The following is a 20,353-nucleotide window of genomic DNA, read 5'->3' on the forward strand; positions in this document are numbered from 1 at the left end:
TTACATGGCGGGCTGCTAACCACAAGGTCAGTAGTTTGAAACCACCAGAGGCTCCACAGGAGTTAGATGAGGAGGCTTTCTGTTCCCCCTAAAGATTGACAACCTCAGAAACCCACAGCTGCTCTTAGGGTGAGAGAGGAGGCTTCTTGCTTCCGCCTAGACCGCCAGCTTGGGGAAGCCACAGGGCTAATTCCACCCCGTCACACCGGTCGCTATGGGCCAGGGTCGACTGGACAGAGTTGAATTCCTCGCTCTTGTGTTCAGAACGGCAGTGGTCCTTCTCCGCTTACTGGTGTCCTTCCTGCCCCTTGTTCTTATGGGAACAAAAGCTTCCTTTTGGGGCTTAGGATCCACAGGAGATGAGTGAGGGTCACCGGCAGTTCTCACTTTCCGTGTGTGAGTGCCGAGTTCAGCTCCCGGCCAGTTCCAGCCCTGCACAGCCACCACTGGTCCATATGTCCTGGAAGACTCCACTTTGATTTCACTCCTCCTCCTCCTGCCCCAGCGTTCGATCCAAGGGAGAGGAAGTCGGGAGGGTTTTTTTAAAGGCTCTGAGCCTTCATTTTCCTCGTGTGTGCGTACAAGTGTTCCCGAAATAGAATTGGTTTCTTCCAGGATTCCGGACTAAGAAAGACTCCAAAGATTTGCCAATCAACGTCCCCAAACCGAATGAAGAGAGACCCGCAGGTCACCACTGTGCTGCTGTTACCCAGGAGCGGTGGTGGGCGTGTCGGGGTGGGGTGGGGTGTCGCAGCATCCTGCTGCCCATCCTGCGTGGGGTCCCTTTGGAACTCCCGCAAGGACTCTCCGACTTGAGGCTTGGTCCCAAGAACAGTGACCCCTTCCCCAGCCGGAGCCCTGGGGAGGCAGAAGCTCCTCAGAGGAGGACATTGAAGCCCCTTCAGCTGAGGCTCAGAGAGCCACCCAGCCCCGGCTCAGGTGGAAACTCTGGGAGGCAGTGCAGAAAAGCCAGGCTGTCCTTTTTGCCCAAATGCTTGCAGGTTTGCGGCAGAGTTTGTTTTCATGCTTTTTTTGTAAACCAGGTGAACTCATCTGTAACCAGGTGAAAAACAAAAAGGCAGATGCCCCCCTCCCCAAGTGTGCCCCTGACTGGAGCTCAGCTGCCGGGGAGGGGGGGGGCTCGCTCCCTGTGGATCTCCCTCTTCTGCTATGAATCACACGTTTGGATCCATCGTGCCGGGGTGTTTCTGGGACTCGATTTACCTTTTTTCGTACGTCTGATTTGAATTCACATATTGCGTACAGACTACAAGTCCGCTTCAGTTGTACTTCTGCTCCCACCATTACCTGGATCCAAGGGGGAGGGACCTGCAGGGTTTTTAAGGCTCTGAGCTGCCACTGTCTTTTAAAAAAATTTTTAATTTATTAACCTTATTTTTTTTTCCTTCACGTCCCTGCTCCCCGGCCCCGTATTTTGGTTTTTAAAGAAGAGTATTCTATGCACAGCTCAGAATTTCAACCAGGACCAATACCCTGTCAGCCCCCCCACCCATGTGGTCCTTCCCTCCGTCCCCCTCTCCACAGTGCCCTGTTCCACCTCTCTCCCTGTTCCTGGCTCCGCCTGCGGCCTCCATGTTGCCTTCCGAATCTCATCTTTTGGTTTAAAGACCACTCTTCTTGTTCTTGGTTTTACCTTAAAATAATGGTGTCGTTAAATACGGAACTTTATGAGATGGACTGACCCTGCTAAGCACCCCGTGTTTCATAGGGAGGCAGTCGATTGTGTGGGGTGCTACAGTTGAGCGCATTTAGATGTGTCCCAAATTGGGGGGGGGGCGGGGGGAGAGACAGAGACATGCAGCCACCATGGCCGTCTCTGTCCCTCCTCTGCCGAGCACGAGGTCCTTTCTCTCCTGACTCCGTGCCCCACTCTCCCGGAGTGACGTGCGGGGTGTCTCAGGCGTCTCTCTGGGCAGTGTGGCAGTTTGGATGCCCCTCTGGTCACACTCTGGCCCACCCTGTCTTGAGCTGTCCAGCCTTTTCCTTACTGTGTACAGGAACTCTGCATGGCGTGGGTGCCACCCCTGCGTCGGTCCCCAGCTGTGGGGGGCCTTGTCTTTCCCGGGTTCCATGCTGGGCTGCAAACTGCTTTGTTAGAGAGAGGCTTAGCTTTTCACAGCGGCAGGATCCCACAGGGGCAGCTGTACTCCCTTTTACAGGGTTGAAACTGACTTGAGGTCAGTGAGGTTTTTGTTTCTTTGGAGTGGTGTCAGTTTCTTACCAAGACCAAACTCACTGCCATCGAGCGCCCACCCTTTTAGGGTGGACAGGGGAAGAACGGCCCTCCTGGCTTTCTGAGACGGTCACTCTTCACGGGAGTAAAAAAAAGCCTCATCTTTCTCCTGTGGAGCAGCTGGTGGGTCTGAACTGCTGACCTTGTGGTTAGCAGCCTGACACGGAAACATCTGACAAGGAAACATTTCGTCAGCAGGGTTTCTACCTTTGGCTTCCAACAAAACCGCACCACCGGGTCTGTTTGGCTTCATGATGACCCTTAAGGACAGAGTAGAGCTGCCAGTGGATTTCTGAGACAAACTTCCTGGGAGTAGGAAGACTGTTTTTTCCTGGAGCAGCTGGTGGTATCAAACCGCTGACCTGGAAGTTAGCCGCTTGATGTGTAATCAGGAAGCGCCTCCCCTCCCCCGTGAGCTTACTCATTCATTCACTCGCTGCACCTGTGTTTCTGAGCGTGTAACTACATGAGGGAGCAGAGTCACATCATTCTGCCTGGGTGGGTGTGGCTGATGGCTTTGAACTGGCCACCTTACTAAGTTAGTGTAGCAGTCCAGCGCTCAACCCATGATGCTACCAGGGCTCCCTTAGCTTAGGCATGAGGCAGTCTCCCTGGCCTGGAAATCAATGAGCGTTTGAAGGTCACTTTATCAGCTGAGCCTGTCCGCTGCTGTCATAGTAACACCCAGTCACATGTGAGGTCTCTGGGCTCCGTTTCTGGGCGATAAACCCTGATTTGGTCTTGCCGATCGACCTTAGCGGCCTCAGCGGTTGCTTTGTGAGGAGGTCGAAGCGTTTTAAAACCTGCCCTTGAAAACAGCTTTGTTGTTCCTTGTGTGGTTCTGAGAGGGTCTCTTTCTGAGTCTAGCAGCACGTTTCCCCGGAGTTACAGGCATGGAGAATTTTCCACGTGTGGACCCTCTGTGGCTGCTGTGAGCACACCAGCCCCCTCCTGGGCAGCAGGGGAGGCAGAAAGAGCTTCAGGCCGGCGGTGGGCCTCCGGAGGGACCCCTGGCTACTCACTCGGCCCTACCCCTCCAGCATCCTGACCTTGGTTGATGAGGAGTCCCAATTCGAAGGCATACCGTCAGGGAAACTCCTATAGTTATTTTACAGTTTGATTGGCACATAACCCCTATCTTACACTCCAATCGCCCAGGCGTATCGGGAAGAATTGTACAGTCATTACTCCTGTTTCTTTAAAGAGCATTTTATGGAAGCCCACTGGAGCCCTATCAATGCAGATTTGCCCGTGGCTGGGGACCAAAGAGGTTCAAACTGCTTATCATCCGGCTCCTTCAGGAAGAAGCCAGCCAATCCTCTTCTGCCGGGTGGAGGAGACCTGTCCTGCTAGGTTGGTTAGGGGAAGTGCTTGGGGGGAGAGGAAAGGCTGTCTTCTGGAGGGTGGAGTAAGTTGCTGTTTAACCCAGCGAGCTTAGAGAAGGCGCCCTCCTCAATTAGCTGCAAGAGGCCAGGCTTGGGGGAGGAAGCATCCCTGAGGCTGTTAACCTGAAGGTCACTAGTTCAAACCCACCAGTAATGGCTGGCTCCTGTTAAGATGGACAGCTCTATGTAGCAGTTCGTCCCGTCCCCTGGGGTCTTGAGCTGGGGGCCGACTGGAAGGTTCTGGATGGGTGGGTTCCCTCCCCAGAGAAAGGCCTGGGATTCGCTTCTTAAAAAAAAAACAACAAAAAAAACCTCCCAGGCACTAACAGGGAGCTCCAGTCGTCTCTGAGGTACCAGGGTGCCCAGGTTGGGGGGTGGGGGGGTTGACTCTGTGTCCTGTCCCAGCCAAGCCCGTTAACAGCAGGGCAGCCGCTGGGACTTCATGTGATGTGATTCCTGGAGGACCGCGCAGCATGGCCCCAGAGGCTTTCTGCGGCTGTCATCCTTAGAGGTCCTGTGAGACCAGGTCTCCTGTCCTTTGGACGTGTTGTCAGGAGAGACCAGTCCCTGGAGGAGAACATCACGCTCGGTCAAATTGAGGGGCAGCGAAAAGGAGGACAGCCTTTGATGAGATGGGTGGACACCGTGGCTTCAACCAGGACCCCGCATAAGAGCCAGCGTGAGGGTGGCTCAGGATAGGGCGGGGTTTCCGTCTGCTGGGGACCAGATCACTCTGGGTCGAAACTGGCTTGAGGGCCCCTGGGGACAACTACACTCTGTAGGGGGCATGGGAGCAGGCCACCAGGTCTTTATTCAGCAGAGCAGGGGGTGACTTGCAGCTGTTTACAACCTGTCCCCGCTCCCCCACTCCGGGGCACCTTTCTCCATACTCGCTGCCCTTCCCACAAACCCCTCAAATGCCCACCTGTCCCATAGAGGCAAGACTGGGCTGGCCCTTTGAGGCGACACCCTGCGGTGGTACCTGGTGTGTGCGGAGAGTACGAAGCTGCCGCCCAGGCCTCCTTGGGGGGGCCCCTCAGTCTGGGTTGGAACTTCAGCCTTTTCGCTGGTGGTAGAGCCTTAGCCAACCGGCACTCCCGGGGGCTCCCTGTGACACAGCAACCGCCGAAGCTCCTGCCAGACGACGTGCCAGCATTGGCAAATGGGGGCTCCCTTCATCTCGTCAACCCCAAGGGGTAGATGGTACCCCATTATCCACTTCTGGGGAAATTAAAGGAAATTTGGTTGAGTGTGTGTGGGAGCCAGGATTTGCTCTGCTCTCTGTCCTGGGGACCCCGGTGGCGTAGTGGTTATGAGTTTGTTCACTGCGAGGTCAGCGGTTCTGAACCCCTAGCTGCTCTGAGGGGGAAGGACTTTCTACTCTCATCAAGAGTTCGTCTTGAAAACCCACAGGTACGGGTCTACTCTTGTTTTACCAGGTTGCTATGAGTCAGCATTGACTTCGTGGCTGTGGTTTGTTTTTTTAAAAAAATAATTTTATTAGGGGCTCATACAACTCTTATCACAATCCATACATGCATCAATTGTGTAAAGCACATTTGTACATTCATTGCCCTCATCATTTGCTGTCCACTTAAGCCCCTGGCATCAGCTCATTTTCCCCCTCCCTTCTCCCTACCCCCTCCCTCATTAACCCTTGATACTTTAAAAATTATTTTGTCATATCTTACACTATCCGACCTCTCCCTTCACCCACTTTTCTGTTGTCCCTCACAGAGGAGGTCACCTGTAGACCCTTGTAATCGGTTCCTTCTTTCCACTCCACCCTCCGGTGTCACTACTCTCAAACCACTGGTCCTGAAGGGATCATCCGCCCTGGATTCCCTGTGTTTGCAGTGCCTATCTGTACCAGTGCACATCCTCTGGTCTAGCCAATGTCCATTTGCTACCTTAATAGTAAACCTATACATATATGCACATAGATCTATTTCCACATCCTCATATATAAGTATATTTACATATGTACATGCCTGTATTTAGATCTTTATATATGCCCTTTGCCTCCTAGTTCTTTCCTCTATATGCTTTGACTTTCCTCCTGTCCCACCATCATGCTCAGCCTTCATTTGCGTTTCAGTAATTCCTCTCAGTTACATTACCCTTGATCATGCCCTACCAGGCCGCCTACACCCCGCCTCACCACCTATTTGGATCACTTGTTCCCTTGTCCTTGGGTTTGTTAACACCACTTACCTTCTCCCCATCTCCCCCTCTCCCATGTCACCCCGGAACTGTCTGCCCTGTTGTTTTCTCCTCCAGATTGTTCATCCAGTCTATCTTATTTAGATAGACCTGAGGAGATAATAACATGCACAAAAACAAGACAGAGGGGATGTGCTTTATACAATTGATGTATGTATATGTATGGATTATGATAAGAGTTGTATGAGCTCCTAATAAAATGTAAAAAAAAGAAAAAGAAAAAGGATCAATTGAACAAGAATAACATAACAATAATAACATAATAAATATCTATGCACTCAAAAAAACAAAAACAAGACAGAGCAAAACCAAGCAACAAAAGAAACAAAACAATGCCAACAAGCCACTGACAAAAAACAAAACACAAAATAAAGAAAAACTTGTAGTTAGTTCAAGGACTGTTTGTTGACCTTTAGGAGTGTTTTCCGGTTGAGTCTGATGGGGCACCAAGCCCTGGCCCAAAGTCTGTTTTTGGTCTTCCCTGGGGACTTCATTGCTCTGTTCCCCTTGCTGTTTTGTTGCACACCTTAGTGTTTGCCTTGTATCAGATTGGGCGTAATTCCCACGCTGTGTCTCCAGTGTTGTCCCCTGTAGGGCTATGGGTCAGTGAGGGATGTCGTGTCTCATAGTGGGGCCGGCCATAGTGGATTTGGTTTTTAGGGGCTCATTTGTCAGTCCCTTCCTGTTGTGGAGCCCAGCCCAGCCCAGCCCAGCTCCGCCCCGTTCCTACTGCCCTACCCCCTCCAATCCTGGTTCTCGGCAGAGAGGACACTTGGGCCCAGGCTGCCATAAATTGAATTTGAAAACCAGTTGCTGTGGACTGACCCCCCCCTCCCACCCCCCCGTCAGGGTAGGACTGCACCCCATAGGGCTCGCAGGGGGGCTGATTTTGGAGGGTCAGTAGATCACCAGGCCTCTCTCTGGCAGTGCTGCTGGGGCGACTCAGACTCCCACGAGCTGTCCAGTAGGTTCAAGTCTTTGGACCACTTTCCACAGTATCCATTGCCAGTTGTGAATTCTGATTCAGGCCAGCGACCTCCAGTTGGACCCATCAGACCTGCTCCCTAGGATTTTTCGAGGGTGTAGCTTTCCGGAACTGTGTCTCTGCCCTCTTCCTCCGAGGGCCTCTGGATGGGTTGGAACCACCAGCCTTGTGGCCGGGAGTTGAGTGCTGAACGGATCTCGCACTCTGGGGCTCCCCAGCTAAAGAGGAGGGCATGGAGGTGGAACAGAAGGTCTGCGTCTCGGCGGCTGCACCCCCCACATTCTGGGAGCCCCTTGGCAGCTGCCTTGTGTGGTGCAGGGGATCACACCCCCCCTGGGGAAGGTGCTGGTCTGTGTCCTTGTTAACTGTTGTTGCTGAGAACAGGTGAGGGTCGTAGAAAGTACTGTGGGCTCCGGTCCCTGTGCACCCCAGGTTGATTCCAAACAGGACGTGTCCCAGCTTGTCATCTGCGCTTGTTGGGGGCTGCAGACCAGCCTCTCGGCCACACACGTGCCTTAGCCTCCCTTCTCGCTGCCCCTCTGCTGCAGGTCAGGGGGGATGGCCGCTGGGTTTCTGAGATGAACTGAGGAGCAGACAGCCTCGTCTTTCTCCCTAGGAGCAGCTGTTGGTCACCAACTGCTGACTTTGAGTTTGGCAGCCCGACTCAGGTGCCTTTTAATAAAAAAAATTTAGTTCAAACCAGGGCTCTTGAGGGGATCTCCTGGTCCCGCTCAATCCAAAGCGGACAGGTCAGCTCGGAAGGGTCATCTTGATTGACTTTTCTTGAAGGACACAGGACAGTCACGGGGCTTACCAGGAGGAAGTTTTAAGGAAACAAACCCGTGTGGGTGAGAAAAAGACTAGGAATGTTCGCAGTGGAATGTTTCGTGACGGTGCACCTGCTTGCTGCTGGAGGGCAGCAGAGACTGTCCTGGAGGGAATCTGATCCCATCGGCCGGCCGCCCGCCAACCTGGATCTGGCCACTTCAGGCTGCTTTTTGGTTCTCCAAATTGAAAGGAACAGAACTCGAGGCCCTGCCGTTCTGACCTGGCGTGGATCGCGGGTGCTTCAGGGAGAGGTGACAGGGCAGCAGCTCTGCTGTCAGAGGCGCCCGGACACAGACTTCCCGGAGAAACAGCAGCTCATGCAGGGCTGCTCCCAGGATGAGCTGACCCAAAGCCATGAACACAAGTGTATTTTAATTTTTCCAAAAGTTTTACTGCTGACATATAATTCACACATCATACAATCCAGTCAATCGGTCACCTCAAGAAGAGTTAGTTGTCCCATCCCCACCACCATCGGCTTTAGAACATTTACATCATCTTTTTTTGAAATTTAAATACATATAATTTCTTTTGACAGTTTTATTGCCACTTAATCCACATATCACACAATTCAATAGTTCAATCATAGGAACATTTGCTGCTTACACACAATGTAATAGCTACCATCTCCCCCAAGCCCTCCTGCCAGACCCCCAAGGAACCATTAATCCAGCTCCTGGTTCTAGAGATTTCCCTATCCTGAATTTCCTGTACAGATAAGTATTAGGAGGAAAAAACAGAGAGAAAATGAACGACAGCAGCCCTGGTCTTCTCAGTTGCTTCAAAGTCAGGCATTGAATCGGGCACTGAACGGCGGTGCTGGCGGGAAATACCAAACCAAAAGGATGGACAGACGAATCTTGGAATGACAGCTCCTAGCGGCTAGGATGGTGCAACTTCGTCTTGGGTACTTTGGAGATGTGATCAGAAAAGACCAGTCGAGGGAGGCGGCCATCCTGCAGGACAATAGGTCCATACGGCAGCTGCAACCATGGGCTCAGACGCAGGAACAGCTGTGAGGGTGTCACAGGACTGGGCTTGCCCATCGGGTGGCTCTGAGTTGCAACTGACCCGATGACCCCTGACAACAAGACTAGCAGTCCTGTCTGACTTACACCCCCTCCCCACAACACACACACACACACACACACACACACACACACACACACACACACACACACACACACACACACACCCCACCCCACCCCACCCCCAACCAGCACGCACTGCGTGGCCAGCCTGGTGACAGAGGGCAGGGGGTGAGTGGCACTGCTATTCTCAAGCCCCTTTCAGGGGGGTGCCTCCCCGTGGACAAGAGTTCGCTGCCTCCTGCGGTTCCCCATCTAACTTTCGGGGTGTTGCCAAGTTGGTTCCATAGAAATTGGTCTCGAGAGCCCCTGCTCCAGGCGGAGGTCCATCCAGCCTCTGGATTGCATGTGTGTGGTTGGCCTGGCGATGGACACACACACAAGTTCGGTCCTGAGGCCCAGCAGTGCCCCCCTCCGCGTGCTCGGGAGGTCTTCTGGTGGAAAGAGGAAGGAGAAGGAAGGCGGGTAGTGCTTCCCAGCCCGTGTCTTAGCTCCTGTATCTTAGCTTCTCGGTGGCAGGAGACTTACCGTCAGGTGACGTTGGGTCACGTCTGACCCGGTGAGGCAGAGTCGAGCTGCCCCAGGGGAATTTTTAGGCTGCACTGGCAGAGAGACCACCCCCATGTGGTTGGCAGCCATGCATTTCATCATTCTGCCACCAGGGCCTGCTGTCAGGTGAGATCCGGGTGGATCTCAGAGGCACTGCAGGTTCGGTTCCGACCCCCACAACACAGCGGACATGGCAGTCCAAGTGTGCCCGTCGGTTTCCCCTTGCGGAGGAAAGCGTTAGCAAGATTGGGCCGTCTGCTCCCGGGAAGATTGATGGCCTTGGGGACCCACAGGCAGTTTCACTCTGCCCTGCAGGGCAATGGGGCCGTGGGTGCAGATAAACGACGTGGACACTAGACTGTCCTCTCGCCACACTGCCATCGGGTGACTGACGTACTGTCCCTGTGGGACAGGGAGGGACTGCCCCCGTTGGGTCGTCAGCCTTGATGGGAGCAGCCAGCTGCCTCTTCCCACTGAACAGCTGCGGGCTGGGACTGCTGGCCTTGTGGGGAGCAGCCTGATGCTGAAGACTCTGAGCCACCAGGGCAAGTGGGGACCAGAGGGAAGGGAAGCAAGTGTAGGTGGCGGGAAGGAGAGCTTTTAGGACAGCGGATCTCAACTGCTGGGTCTCCACCCCTTTGGGGGGTAGAATGGCTCCTTTCACAGGGGTCGCCTGATTCGTAACAGCAAAGTTAGTGATGACATAACAACAAAAACAATTTCATGGTTCCGCAACATGAGGAACAGTATGAGCGCGCCTCGGCATTAGGAAGGTTGAGAACCACTCTTCTGGGGACGCCCCGGGCCTGGGAAGGCCGGCTGCTTGCGCTGCTCTGCAGGGAGGGTCACAGTCAGTGTTGACTTGATGGCATCGGTTTGGTTCCGAGCTCAGGCTAGGGAGGGGTGAGGGATGGGGAAACCCTCCTGCAGGCTGGCCGGAGGCCCCCAAGTGTGACCACGAGGCCTCTAGACTCCCAAGGCCTACACCCTGGTTAGTAGCGGGTGGCCCTGCTCAGTGCCCAGGACTGGGTGTGCCACAGTCGGGGCTCAGCAAACAGCCTCTGGAATCAAGGATGGAAGGTCAGCCCTTCTCCCAGTGGGACCTGGTTGCTGGCCTGCGGGGATGCTTGGCTGGGTGGGGCCACTCACCTTCCTCTAGTCTTCCCTCCGTTCATTATCTGTACCTTGCTTAACCATCACCCCTGTCTGCCTTTGAAATGTTTTCATCTCCCCCACCCCCCAGTGGAAGTTTGCTGACTCTCAGGCTCCCTCCCTTCCCCGTAAACCAGAAAACCTCCCCACCATCCAGTCAGTACTGACTCATAGCAACCCAGTAGGACAGGGTAGAACTGCCTCTGTGTGTCTCCAAGACTATTTCCTGGAGGAGAAAGCCTCATCTTTCTCCATAGCGACCCTATGGGACAGGGTTGAACTGCCCTGGGAGTTTTGGAGACCGTAACTTTGTAAGGATGTAGAACGCCCCCCTGTCTTTCTCCCAAAGAGAAGCTGGTGGTTTCAAACTGCTGGCCTTGCAGTTAGCAGCCCAATATGGGTCCACTGTGGCACCACGGCTCCTAGCAGTCCAGCGTTAATCTTCCCAGGAGCAGACAGCCTTCTCTTTCTCCCCCAGAGCAGCCAGTGGGTTTGAACTGCTGACCCTGTGGTTAGCATCTCAGCTTGTGCCTGTGCTATGTCACCGGGGCTCCCCCCACCTCGCCCGCTCCTGGAAACCACCCGGCTACTAGGGTCTCTGCGCTCTCATGCTCCATCTTCTAAGTGGGATCCTAGGACGCTGGCTGGACCCTGGACCAGCCGTCTGTCTGTCCGCAGCGTGGTGTTTGCCAGCCCTGTCTCCCTTTACAGCTGAGTATTACTTGGTAGCGTGCCACTGTGTGAACAGGTCACATGACACTCCACATGAGCCCTGGTAGTGCTGGGCTGCTAACCACAAGGTCAGCAGTTTGAACCTACTGCTCTGTTCCCTGATAGTGACTGCTTCAGAAACTCACGGGGCAGTTCGGCCCTGTCCCATGGATTCGGTGGCAGTGAGCTTGTTCCAGGGTTGCTAGGTGCCAATGCCGGCTCACAGGGACCCTATGGGACAGAGAAGAACTGCCCCCGTGGGTGCCCAAGTCTGCAACTGTTTGTGGTAGTAGCAAGTCCTGCCTTTCTCCTGCGGAGCGGCTGGTGGTTTCAAACTGTTGACCTTTCCGATCTCCCAGTGGCTCCAGTCACCACGACATGGTAATTCTGTGTTGAACTTGACCCAGTCCCTGGGCAGTGAACCCTTGGGTGGGTTGAACCCATCCAGAAGGAAGGCTGGTGACCTGGTTCTAAAACGTCCTGGGCTTGAGCCCCACTGAGCACAGTTTAGCTTGGCACACGGTCGCCACTCACCACACCGACTCCATAGTGCGTGGCGTGTTTCACTTGCTGGGGACCGCCGATGCTGTTCTCCTCAGCAGCCTGTGTGGTCCGTTAGTCCTCAGGTGGCATTCTCTCGTGTGACAAGTGGGAGCCCTGGAGGAGGGGAGATGCTGGCAGCGCCCCTGCACACAGGTTCCTTTGGGGGGTGGGCATGGGTATTAATGACACCAGGGAGCTAATGAAGCTGCTTGCCAGTCACCACAGCTGTTGGGCTGCGGGGACCCAGAGGTGAGGGTACCTCTGAAGTGACAGGCGGGGACTGGTCCTTGATGGCCAAGGACTGTACCCCCCCACCCCCAGGGGCTGTCAGCAATGGGGAGTTTACCCTCCGCTTGTTGGGTGGTTCGAGAGGTGGGGACAGGATGTCTCCTGCAGTTATGGCCATCTCCTGGCAGATGGCCAGGTAGGGGGCGTGTCTATTTGACAGGGGAGCAAACCGAGGCCCCAGGGTCGAGGCAGGGAGAGCCAGGGTCCTGAGCTGGGATCCAGCTCTCTTGGACAAGCCCAGCCTGGGTGGGGCTTGGGCACAGTTGGGCGCTGTGGTGGGCAGGTGGGTGGTAGCCGTTGGTGGCATCCGGGCCCTGGCAGGCCCTGGGGTTGCCGGGAGGTTTTATAAGCTCATGCAGGGCAGGCTGGGGCCACTGGGCTTCCGCGAGGCCGTGGGCAGGAAGAGCTGGCGCTGATGTAAGCCCTTGCGCAAACCTCCGGGCTGCCGGCTTCCGGAGCCCGCCACCCGCCGCTTGCCGCCTGCCCAGGAGGAAGCAGGCCTGGCAGACCCTGCTGCCCCAGCCGGGCCGCATGGATACATGGGCTGGCTACCATGGCCCTGGGGCCCGGGGGCATGGGGCTGCAGTCGGGTGAGCCAGGTGGGGCTGGGCCAGAGGGGGGTGAGGAGTGGCGGTTGGGGGCCATGCGGCCAGCGGGCGTCTTCCTGTACTCCTCCCCACTCAGGGACACCAAGGCAGAGGCCCTGGGGCCACCTTAGGGGCAGGGGGCAAGGCTCAGTTTCTTATAACCACCAAGGGGCTGGGTTGGACATCTGGGGACCCTGTGGCCCTTGGACGGGCTCTGCGAGCACCTGCCAGTTGCAAGCCCTCGTGGGGGTCTCTTGAGACCCCTGGCTGGGTTCTGTGCACAGTTGGGGGGCAGGGGGAGAGCTCACGGGTGGGGTGGGGTGCACCCGAGGCTCCGAGCCACACTTGCCACCTGTGTTCTCAGCCAAGTCACCGAGCTGTGCTGCTTGCAAAATGCCCCCCACTGGGGCTGTGGTCACCCAGAGGGGTGGGTCATGTGGGCCTCTGATGTGTGTTGATCCTGGGGGTCACTCTGCAGCCTCCACTGACTGGCAGGGTGGGGGTGTGTGTGTGTGTGTGATGTCATTGGCAGCGCGGCAGGCTTTGGGCCCTGCTGGGACTGTGATCATTACAGTTACCGTAATTACCTTCCCTCAGCACCCTTACCGTTTGACTCAGGAACAAGCCAAGGTCAGGTGGGGGAAGCCCCTTGCCCTGGGGTCACCGGTCCCGCATAGGCACCCCACCTGGCATTTGCCAGGGCCTTCCCCTTGGGGCTGAGGGGCGTGGTACTGGAGCTGGGCAGGTGCCCTGGGTGGGTGTGGGAGTGTGCTGGGCCAAACCAGGCACTGGGGAGGGGGTGGCCCGTGGCTTCCACTCCGGCTCAAGCCAGTTGTCATTCTAAACAGCAGACTATGAACACCCTGACCCCCCCACCCCCAGCACCCCTTCACTTGCTGACTCAATGGGCAAACTCCTTCCTGGTCTAGCCCTGGGTGCTGTTCACCAGCCATGTGTCCAGGCTTGCCCTGTGTGGCCCCTGGAGGCCCCCTCCCCCACTGAGCCTTGAATTTCCATGAACAGTGGAGGAAACGGTACTCCCCATCTGGGTTTGTGGAACTATGTGTAGGGGTGTTGGTGTAGAGGGAGCCAGGGGCCCTGCGCTCTGGCTTTCCTCTGGCCACCCTCAGTCTCACCTGTGCTGTCCAGCCTGGGTATGGCAGAGTGGCCATAGGCCAGTTGCTGGGCGGGGGGAGAGGCAGGGCTCTGGGGCGGTGGGCAGGACGGGTGGCTGCTCTTCAGCTGCCTGATGGGCGCCCTTCTCTTTACAGGCGAGGCCTTCCTGGGCAGCTTTGTGGCCGGCGGCATGGGGCCCTCGGCCTCAGCCCATGGTAGCCCCTGCCCTCTGCCCTCTGACCTCTCCTTCCGCTCCCCCACCCCCAGCAACCTGCCCATGGTGCAGCTGTGGGCCGCCCACGCCCACGAAGGTAAGGAGTGGGCCAGGTGGGTGGGCCAGGCGGGGCGCTGCCCCGACAGCACCTGCGAGCAAACACCTATGCCCCTCCAGGGTCACCTTATACCAGTTTAGGTGCCGCCACTGGGGCTCTTCCTGGTACTAGCCCTGCATCGTCTGGGTTCTGTGGCTGGGTCTGCCTCTTGACTAGTCCCAGAGACCTACACTGCTTGCTCCTGCCACAGGACCTTGGCACAAACTGCTTCTGTGACTTGCAGCCCCCACCCCAACCTGTCCACCCCGTTTTCATCCCTCAGGGCTGAGCTCACAGGTCCAGCCCACTGGGAGGCTTCCCACCCCCCTTGCTTGTACCAAGGACTCAGGGGATGTCTGATGCCCAAGAGAGCGGTGGTCCTGTCACTGTTGGCTGTCTCCGGCAGGCCCTGAGCTGCGCTTCTACGATGCTGTTCCCAGTGGAGGGCGAGGAGGGGTGGGGATCTCTTGGAGCCTCCGTTTCCTGTCAGCACAGGGATCACCTTGACCCCTGCCCCCCATCGTGGCTTCAGCAGGTGTTGGGTGCTCACTTTTGTCTCCTAGGTTGCCTGGGTGTGCTCCTGGGTCTTGGAGGGTGCACCCACCCTGGTTCACAGCCTTTCTGGGCCTTGGTGTGTTCCATGGATCTGTTTTACGGAGCCTTGGTAGTGTAGTGGGTTCTGCCTGGGCTGCTAACCACATGGACCATGGTTTGAACCCCATCAGTCGCTCTGCCAGAGAAAGATGAGGCTGTCTGGTCCCATAAATAAGGACAGCCCTGGGAACTCACAGAGGCCGTTCTGCTGGTCCTATGGGGGTCACTGTGGGTCAGGATGGACCTGACAGCAGGGAGTCTGGTTTGGGGTCTGTCCAGAGCTCTCAGCATCCTCCTGTGTGGTGGGCGGGGCTGAGGCATTCATCCTGGAAGGAGCAGGGACTCTAGCCCCGCCACCTAAGTCAAACTCCACTGGATAGATGTGGCCACCAAGGCGGGCCCCTGGGCTGAGGCTCCGTTCCCTGTTGCCCTCATCAGCTGCTGCTCTCTAGCTCGAGACAGCTTCCCTTCTGCCCACATCCTGACTCGTCACCCTCGCTCCAGCCATCGAGCTGACCCATGCCAGCCATGCTGCCCGACCCTTCAACCCCAGCAAGCCTCAGGAGAGCCGAGGCTAGGGGCGGACTGGCTTCCCACTACTCGACGCGCTGGTGCTGTTATTGTTGCCAGCGGCAGGAGCGGGGGAATGCAGGCCCAGGGAGGGTGTGACAGGGGGCTCGGGAGACTCAAGGTTCTTAGTGGTCTCTAGGAGCCCTTATAGACCCGAGGCTCCTACATAGTACAAGGCACTTCCTTAGTGCCTCCGCACCCCAGCACCCACTTACCTTCCACGGGACACCCTTGTCTGACTTCCTGGTCCTGTGTGTCCCCTTAGACCCTTTGTGTCCTTCTTTGTGGCCACTTTTCTGGGGCAGGGTTAAAACCCAGTGCTGTTGTGTCAGCTCTGACTTGGGGACCCAGGAGGGCCGAGCAGAAAGAACCGACCCTGTGGGATTTTCCCAGGCTGCCCTTTCTCGGAAGCAGGTTGCCACATCTCTTCCTGGGAATATTTGAGTTTGAACCACCCAACTTTTGGCCAGCAGCTGAGCGCTTTGGCTGCTACAGTTTGCGTTAACAAAGAAACAACAAACAAGCAAAACGAAGACAAAACCCAACTGAGCAAACCCACCCCCCTGCCAGACAGCCAGTTCAACACATAGCCCCCTAGCAACCCCACTGGATTCCTGAGACTGTCAATCTTTACGGGAGCTGACAGCCTCATCGCCTGTGGGGTGGCTGGTGGGTTTGAACCATTGACCTTGTGATGAACAACCCAAAACCTGACCCACAGCCCCACCAGGGCTCCTTACAGTTAGGGTTCAAACTCACTCACGATCCAGTTGATTCTGATTCATAGGGCAGAGAACTGCCTCTGAGTTTCTGAGGCTGTACATCTTTTTTGGGGGAGCAGAAAGCCCCATCTTTCTCTCCTGCAGTGGTAGGTAGTTTGGAACTGCTGACATTGCTGTCACTGGGCCTCCTGGTAGGGTTTTGAATTCCACCTAGGGAGACCCAGCAGGGGGAGGTACAGCGTTCCTCACTAGGGATCTGGGCAGGGTCACACTGGGGCAGGCAGAACCACCACGTAGCTAGGCACGGCAGTCTAGGGACCCTGGTTAGAAACCAGCCTTCCTTGTTGTGTGACTGGGGGTAAGTTGGCCTCGGCGTTCTCATCTGTGAAAGGGGACGCTGTCGCCCGAAGTGCCAGAAGTGCTATTGTATTTTCCTCTTGGTTGGAGCCACGGGCCCCTCTCCCTGTGGAACCCAAGCAGCTGCCTGGGCATAGGGAGTCTTGGGGTGCTGGCTGGGCAGGAGCTGGCCATCAGTCCCAGAATCCTCCTGCCTAGAGGCCGCCGAGAGCCCAGAGTCCTGTTTCTAAAGAACAGAAAGGGCTGAGACTGCCTCCTGACCCACCTTGCTCTTTTCTCTTGCAGGCTTCTCCCATCTGCCCAGCGGGCTGTACCCATCCTACCTCCACCTGAACCACCTGGAGCCTCCCAGCAGCGGGAGCCCCCTCCTAAGCCAGCTGGGCCAGCCCAGCATTTTCGATACCCAGAAAGGTCAGGAGTGGGTGAAACTGGGGCCCCAAGAAGAGGGTTGTGGTTGTGGAACTGTCTTTGTGTGTGTGTGTGTGTGTGTGTGTGTGTGTGAGAGAGAGAGAGAGAGAGAGAGAGAGAGAGAGAGAGAGAGAGAGAGAGAGATGGGTATTTCAGACAGCATGCATCCCTGCTCTGCTTTGCAAAAGCCTCAGATTCGAAGGGACCCCCATTTTAGGCTCTCTGAGCATTAAGTACTAGACACAAGCAGCGCCTCTTCCCATTTGACAGGAGGGCAAACTGAGGTTCAGAGAGGCCCCAGGAGGTTAAGGCCACCCCATTTCCAGAGTCTGTGCTTCCCCCTCGGGGCAGTGTTGCCCCCTTCCGCCCTGGCTCACGCTGTGCTCCCCTCCACAGACGGCTTCTACCTGCCCGCTCCCGGGGCACCCGGCACCCTGCACCCCCACACGCCCTCCTCCAGGACCCCAGGTGGCCTCCACAAAAGTTCGTCCTCATCGTCTCGGGAAGGGGCCATCAAGGAGCGGACGGGCCGCGGCGGAGAGCCGCCCCCACTGTTCGGCAAGAAGGACCCCCGGGCCCGGGAGGAGGCTGCAGCGGCAGGGCTGCGCAGCGTCGTGGATCTGACCCAAGAGGCCCGGGCCGACAGCCGTCCGGACCGCGGGCCCCCGCGCCTTCCCGAGCGCCTGTCGCCGTTCCTGGCCGAGCCGGGCCCTCCGCGGGCCCACGCCGAGGCCAAGGGCAAGGGCTCGCTGCCCCCGGGCCTGTGCAACGGCGCGGGCGAGCTGAGCACCAAGGAGGCGGTGCGCCAGGACGAGGGCGCGCGGCTGCGGCGCGCAGAGGCCCTGCTGTCGCGCCCGTGCCCGTGCCCCTCGCCGCTCCCGCCGGCCAAGCCCCCGCCCGCCCCCGCCGGCGCCTTCCCGCCGCCCCCGCAGCCCGGACACATGGGGGTCTACACCATCTTCCCCGCAGCGCGGGAGCCGGGCCGCGAGCACCGCGTCGTGGCGCCCACCTTCGTGCCTTCCGTGGAGGCGTGCGACGAGCGCCCGGGGCCCATCCAGATCGCGTCCCAGGCGCGCGATGCGCGGGCCCGGGAGCGCGAGGCCGGCCGGCCCGGGGTCCTGCAGCACCCACCCGGCTCCCCGCGGCCGCTGGCCGAGCGCCCCGAGGTGCTGCGCGAGAAGAACTCAGTGATCCGCTCGCTGAAGCGGCCGCCGCCCACCGAGCAGCCGCCCGTCCGCCCCGCGCGCGCCTCCCCGGACCCGCGCGCCTACCTCCCGGCCAAAGAGCTGCTCAAGCCCGAGGCCGAGCCCCGCGCCTGCGAGCGCGCCCCGCGCGTCCCCGCCGGCGCCGCCCAGCAGGCCGCCAAACTCTTCGGCCTGGAGCCCGGCCGCCCTCCGCCTCCGCCGCCACCCGCGCCGGTCCCCGCCCCTGAGCACAAATGGAAGCCCTTCGAGCTGGGCCACTTCGCCACCACGCAGATGGCCGTGCTGGCCGCGCAGCACCACCAGGCCAGCCGCGCGGAGGAGGAGGCCGCCGCCTCCAAGAAGGCCTACCTGGACCCTGGGGCGACGCTGCCCCGAGCCGGAGCCTGCGGGCGCCCTGGCGCCGACCTGCACCCCGCGGCCCACGGGCCGGGCGAGGCCTCGGCCATGCAGAGCCTCATCAAGTACAGCGGCAGCTTCCCCCGAGAGGCCGTGGCCGTGCGCCCTGGCGGCTGCGGCAAGAAGAGCCCCTTCGGAGGCCTGGGCACCATGAAACCCGAGCCAGCCGCCTCCACGGGTGGAGCCCCGCGTGCCCAGGGCCGCCTCCAGCACCCCGGAGGCTCCGCGGGCGGTGGGCGGCAGCTGAAGCGGGACCCAGAGAGGCCCGAGAGCGCCAAGGCATTCGGACGCGAGGGCTCAGGTGCCCAGGGTGAGGCGGAGGTGCGACACCCACCCGTGGGCATCGCTGTGGCTGTGGCCCGGCAGAAGGACAGCGGAGGGAGTGGACGGCTAGGGCCCGGCCTGGGGGACCAGGAGCGGTCCCTGTCTCTTAGCAACGTCAAAGGTAAGATCTGAGTCCACCCCACCTCTACTGGGAACGTTCCGGTTTTCTTGTGTGGAACTGCATAGCATGCTGAACGTGAGCATACACCAGTTCACAGTTTCTGAGTCTGCCACGAGGTGGACATGTGTGGGCTTTCCAGGTCCGGGCAACCATTGTCACCTGCCTTTTCCAAGCGCTTTCCTCCCCCAGGAAAGGAAATTCACAACCCCCACCCCTCTGCCAGGTGTAGCTAGTCTCTTTGATGTCATCCAGACTGGTCTTAAAATGAGCACAACACTCAGGCAGACATCCTTCGCACTTTAGGGGGTGCTATGGTTTAAGCTTAAAAAAATTATTGGGGGCTCATACAACTCAGTATAATCCATCCATCCATCCATTGGGTCAGTCATATTTATACATTTGCTGTCATCATCATTCTCAACGTTTTCTTATCAGCTCCTCACCCCCCACTGATAATTTTTGTGTATGTATGGATTGTGATAAAAGTTGTGCGAGCCGCCAATAACATGACTAAAGAAAATTATCCGGTTTAAGCCTTAAAGATGATGGCGGGGCCTTCCCTTTGAGGATGTTCATCCAGCCTCAGTTGCTCCAGAGCGTGGGATTCTGTAAGAGTTTTACATTCTGTTTTGCAGTTCTCACTTTTTGGTCACTACTTTTCTGTGTGAGGTTCTTCGAGCAGGTTAACCCCCCTTGCTTGAAATGCCTTGCCCTTCTTGTCCTGTACTTCCCATTTCTCAGCTTCCCGTTGCTTTTGATTTCTGACCTTCTCCTGGTCCTCCGTATCCCCCCCTTTCTTACCCTTAGTCTCATCTCCCCAATTTCCCGGGTCCTCTGGCTCACGGGTGGGCTGCTGCCTCAGGTCTTTTGCTACTTGCATTATGCGCAGAGGAAGTGTGGATGTTGGAAACCCATCGGGGACGCAGCCAGGTAGCACCCCGAATGTGTGCCCACATAGATCTTTCCGGAATGTGTTGTCCATAGGCCGCCCTCCCAATTTGCAGAGCTCAGCATGGGTGTGCGCACACGTGTGGTCTTGGCCTGTCTTGCACTTCTAGAAGGGGGGGGGGTTTCTAGATGTTGCAGACTTTTCAGAGAAAGTGCAGTTTGTCGGTCGCCCTTAGCGTTCCGTGGGGCGTGTGTCCCATCCTGGAGCTCATGTCGGTGGGCCTGTTGGTTCTCCTCCTGATGCGCTGTGCTCAGTGTTTGCCTTGCGTGTTTGGGGCCCTTGCAAGTTCCTAACTCTTGAGTCATTTTCCAAGAATAGGTTTCTAGGAGTAGGTGAGCATGAAGCCGGAGGTTTTCAAATCCCTGAAGGAGGAGACCACATCTTCGCTATTTCCAAACCCGCGCTTCCCTGCACATGATACCCGTGGAGTGAGTGAGTGAGTGAGCGAGTGAGCAGAAACGGCTCTGGTGTTTTTCCTGTTGTCCTCCTCTGATATTCCCAGAAGGCCCAGGGATTGCTCCCCGGTAGCAATCCCATGTCCACGCAGAAGACCTGGTGTTCGGAACCCTGGCCAATGACTGTTATAGTCGGCTGCCACCGCCCATCATCCGAGGCTTGTTGGCTGTGATGCCACACAGCTTTCAGCGTCACTCCTGGGCCAAGACGGCTAGAAAGGAAGGCCTGGTG

The 20,353-nt window shown here is 57.4% G+C and overlaps 1 protein-coding gene across 7 annotated transcripts in view; it reads left to right on the forward strand.

Moving 5' to 3' along the window:
* The window catches only part of TNRC18 (trinucleotide repeat containing 18), a 97,634-nt gene that overhangs the window by 18,839 nt on the left and 58,442 nt on the right, over positions 1-20,353 (forward strand). For 5 of the 7 annotated variants that reach the window (XM_075527570.1, XM_075527564.1, XM_075527567.1 and 2 more), the window contains exons 3-5: positions 13,865-14,020; positions 16,549-16,674; positions 17,068-18,717. In XM_075527570.1, the coding sequence (XP_075383685.1) occupies positions 13,865-14,020; positions 16,549-16,674; positions 17,068-18,717 (1,932 nt within the window). Of the gene's footprint in view, positions 1-12,502; positions 12,597-13,864; positions 14,021-16,548; positions 16,675-17,067; positions 18,718-20,353 lie in introns of those variants that run through there. The other 2 variants (XM_075527571.1, XM_075527569.1) reach the window with 2 other exon arrangements.

The sequence above is a fragment of the Tenrec ecaudatus genome, chromosome 12 (assembly GCF_050624435.1).
Source record: "Tenrec ecaudatus isolate mTenEca1 chromosome 12, mTenEca1.hap1, whole genome shotgun sequence".
NCBI lineage: Eukaryota > Metazoa > Chordata > Mammalia > Afrosoricida > Tenrecidae > Tenrec > Tenrec ecaudatus.